This window comes from Panthera pardus, unplaced genomic scaffold (genome assembly GCF_024362965.1).
Source record: "Panthera pardus isolate Hobbes unplaced genomic scaffold, ASM2436296v1 HiC_scaffold_4, whole genome shotgun sequence".
Lineage (NCBI taxonomy): Eukaryota > Metazoa > Chordata > Mammalia > Carnivora > Felidae > Panthera > Panthera pardus.
In genome coordinates, this window is record NW_026526969.1 from 18,910,742 (window position 1) to 18,914,938 (window position 4,197).

The window sequence follows — 4,197 nt, forward strand, 5'->3', positions numbered from 1 at the left end:
TTCTTGCAGAAGCTTTATTTATTCGTGGATTGAAATTTGGGGTCCAGACTCAGCTACCTCAGTGCCGTCAGCCCAGCACGAGCCACATTGACCCAGGTTGACCCAAGCCCCACCCTTGGGACCCAGGAACACTCATTCCTCTGGTAAGGTACTGTTTTGCCGGATCGTGTCCCAGAACTCTAGAGGATAATCCCACACAAAGCAGAGGCCCGTGATGCCTAAAAGCTTGCACTGGCCACAGATTCCTGTGAGCACTTTCTCGAACTGGTCGGGGTAGACGAAAAAGTAGTTGCCATCGTCCTTCCCGAATGTGGCATAGCGCCCTATATCTGTGTATAGGTTCAGGGACCGGAAATATATTTTGTAGGTGCCAGTTATCCCTACGATGCGCTCTCCCGGATAGAGGATGAATTCCTGTGGAGTTCCGGATGACGGACAACCAGACACGGTGGTCCAGGAGGGTCCATATCGCACCTGGATGCTGGGAGACAGGGAAGCGTTGGAGGGCCAGACCTAGGCTGAATCAGCACTCCCCAGGTGCTCTATCGCCTGCCAAGGACAGCAGCCCTGTCCCTACAGGTGCGTGCCCCCACGCACGTGGATTTGGGCTCCTGACACAGAGGTCCCGGTCTCAGACCCCTGCCCTGATGCTTTCGGGCTCTGTGATCTTGGGCTCATCACCCGGCCTCTCTGGGCCTGTGTCCTCACCTGCAAAGTGGGAGTGGTTCGGGGGGTGGGGGGGGGGAAGTCCCTGAGACCGTTGGTAAGGGGAGCTTGGAACACAGTGCCACTCGGGCAGTGCCCCCTGCTGTCACTGCTCACAGTGGGGAGCTGTCCCCGGGCCCAGCTTGCACCTTCTGAGCCCCAGATACTGAGCAGACCAGGTCACAGGTCAGAGAAGCAGGTGACTCCCTCACTCCCCTGGGAGAGTGAGTCCCTGACCCCCCACGCCTCCTCCCCCCTGCCCTGCCCTGCCCTGCCCTGCCCACACTCTGTCCCCTACGGTGCTGGCCGCCCTCCCCAGGAGTGTACGTGCAGACCCAGCGAAGGCACAAGGGGAAGAGGTGCTAAGCCCTCTCCCCAGGGTCCCGAGGCCGTGGCGATAGGGCTCCGTGGCCCTGCTCCTACTCACCTCTTCAGTATGCCCAAGGGACCTACGGCCACCCGGATTCCGGTGATTTCATATTCATGGTCTCTGGATGTGCTGAAGTATTGGCCTCCTCCCCTCCCGTACAACTCTAGATGGATGAAGGGACGGGCTCAGGGAGAGGAAAAACCCAGACGCTAATATGTGGCTTATCCCTGCCCCGGCCCGGGTGCCGCCGTGCAGGGACACGGCAGGGTCCTGACACTAGAGTCAGTCTGCGGTCAGGGCCGGGCCCAGACCCGGGGCCTCCCGGAGCGCGCGGGCGAGGGTGGCCGCTGGGACCAGAGGGCGCACACCCGCCAGACTTACGCGTTGCCCAGCAGGTGCTCCACAGGAGGGCGAGTGTCAGCCTCAGCAGCATGGCTTCTGGAAGGCGAGTCCCAAGGCTCCTGGAGAGAAGAGAAGGACTCGGAGAGGGGCCCCGTCCGGCCCGGCCAGGCCCCGTCGTGGGGCGCAAACACAGCCTTACCTGGCGGGGAGAGTCCTGTGGCCCAGTCCCGGTCCTGCGGAGTCTTGCTCCTGGACACTCCGCCTGGCCCTATATACCCTCCCCGTCCCTGTGGGCCCCCGTCCAGAAGGAAGGAACAAGGGCCACCAGGGGGGAAGAAGGAGCTGGGCGGTGGGGGCTCTTCCTGGGGGAATCCCAGAGCCATTCTGCAGGAGCCTTCCGGACACGCTGTGTTTATTGTCTCGGCCCCGCGGCCTACACAAACAAGACGGGGCAGTGACAGGTTTTGTCTGTCGCTTCTGGGTCTCTCTCCCCAGCACGTAGACTAGAGCTGCACTTCAGACGTGGGGCGCTTTGCTGAGAGCCCTCCCCAGCTGGGCCAGAAAGGTGTCCATCCCATGGGGGAGCTGCCATCTGGAAGCCCACAGAAGCTCCCTGGGGCCCGGGGGTCCCTGCGTGGTGCACAACCCGGCTCAGGACCTTATCCAGGCCCGCGTGGAGCCTGCGGTCCCCTGGGCTTCCCCGAGCTCAGGCTGAGCTCCCTGTGACCCTCGGAGAGCTGGGCTGTGTGCCTGGTGCCAGGTGGGAGAGACCGCAGGGGCTGGCCCTCCACGGCCTGTCACCTGGCAAACAGTGCCAGTGTTGGCTTTGTGCAGGGAACGTGTGTGGCTGGGACAGGCTGGCCTCAAGGGGCCTCGGGCGGACCGGACGGCAGAGGTGACGGACTCAGGCACGGATCGGGGAGAGGGCGGTTCTCTAGGCCAGTGCCCCCGACGGCCGCTGGGGTCAGGCCGGGGTCAGGCTTAGCCGGGAGCTGACGGTACTTATCCGGGGCTGGGGTTCTGAGGCCCCTGCTGCTGCCACCGGTCCAGGCTCCCTGTGACGGGTTGGAGCTGAGGCTGTCAGGGCCTCCACCCTTCGAGAAAAACCACCAGGTCGCAGTCATCAACTCGGGAGGGGGCACTGGAGCCACACGGCGTCCAAATCTCGGCTTCCCTGCTTCCCGGCATCCCGTCCGGGGACCTCCCGTCACCCAAGTGCCACGATTGTGCCATCTGATGTCTGTGCAGGGGCCCAAAGACTCACGCGTACCGCCAGGCGTACGGGGTGGTTCTTGGCTGCCTCCTTTGAAATTGCAGAATATCAGGAAAAACACGCTGGTGCCTTTGGTGACGAATCACAGACGGGACGGTGTCGTCAGCGGTGGAGTTCTACACGGGCACGAAGAAGGAATGGGGCCGCTCCCGCGGCAGTGCTCCTCGGCCCCAGGAACCGGGCTCGGTAGAAAGCAGGGTGTTGGGGAAGGCCCCAGTAGGTCACAAGAAAAGGGGTGCGAAGAATGGCCTCGCGTGTGCGCTGACCCGCTCTGGAAGGGCCGCTCACCTCACTGGGATCGCTGGGATGGCGGTGCTGGAGGGTGGGGGCGGGGCCCCGTCTACCCGGCACCTCCGCAAGCACAGCAGGTGTCTGGGCCAGGGGTTCGAGGACTGAGGCCCACAGGCCCCATCCAGCACCCCCGCCCCGCCTGTTTTAGCGCGACCCATGAGCTAGAGCGCTTTCTACATTTTTAAATGCTTAGAAAAGCATTGAAACGAAGAGTAGCACGCGAAAATTCTACGGCATTCCAGTGCCGTTGCCCGCAGATAACGTTAGGAGCACACAGCCAAGGCCATTCATTTGTGTATCGTCTGGGGCTGCTGTCACCCCACAGCAGCAGAGCCGAGCAGTTGCGACAGAGACTTTGTGACCCGGAAAACCTAACACGTGCGATCTCGGGCTCTTCACCCACCAAGTCAGCCGATTCCGGGTGGGTCTCCGTTGCCCGCCCTGGAGCAGAGGCAGCCTCGTCCACAGCCATTCACAACCCGCCTTCAGAGCCCCTCTCTGCTCTGGCCTTGGCCCTTCCTTGCGGCCCTGCACCCGTCTCCCTCGGGAGGCCCCTTGGGACCCATCCTCCCAATGCTCTCGCCGCTCCCAGGGGCAGTCAGGCCCACAGACGGGGGGGGCGGAGGGCACGGGCAGCTGAGCCCGTCCACAGGCCCCCAGAACCTGCCGGGGGGGCGGCCGGGGGCACAATAGGCCCGGGCGTCCGGCAGGCACAGCTCTGGAGGAAAGGCCTGGCGGCCACACAAAGGGGACTCTGTTCCGATCCTGCCACAGCCGCTGGGCGCTGTTGAAGGTTTTGCTGCCAGTTCACGTGCCAGGCTGGCTGGGCTTCGCTCCCAGAGGAGGCTCCGCGTGGACCGGAACTCCGGGAAGCACCACCTGGGGTGGGGGCTGGGAGAAGAGCCGGCCGCTGCCCAGACAACGGGGGTGACAGCACGGGCCCGAAAGCGCACGCAAGGTGCGTGTTCAGAGTGCGTGAACGTGCGCTCGGATACGGATGCGTCCTCCCCACGCACCGGGGTTTGCACACGGCCCGCGCGCACACACACACACACACACACACACACACACTCGTGCACACGTCTTTCAGAAGGTCAGCCCTGCCCCCTCAGCTACCCGCCCAGCGCGGCCCTGGGGAGACTGAACACACGCCCTTTGTCCCTGGGGGTGGGGGCATTTGCAAGGCAGTGACCTCAGCCTGCCAGGAGCGGGACAC

The 4,197-nt window shown here is 63.8% G+C and overlaps 1 protein-coding gene across 1 annotated transcript; it reads right to left on the reverse strand.

Annotated features, from left to right (window-relative positions):
• ZG16B (zymogen granule protein 16B) lies at positions 1-1,674 on the reverse strand. Its single transcript, XM_019468262.2, has 4 exons — positions 1,617-1,674; positions 1,457-1,536; positions 1,133-1,238; positions 1-481 (listed from the first exon to the last, which is right to left on the reverse strand). The coding sequence occupies exons 2-4, from the start codon at positions 1,506-1,508 to the stop codon at positions 133-135; spliced, it is 507 nt and encodes a 168-aa protein (XP_019323807.2). The 5' UTR covers positions 1,509-1,536; positions 1,617-1,674; the 3' UTR covers positions 1-132.
• Positions 1,675-4,197: the final 2,523 nt, after the last annotated feature.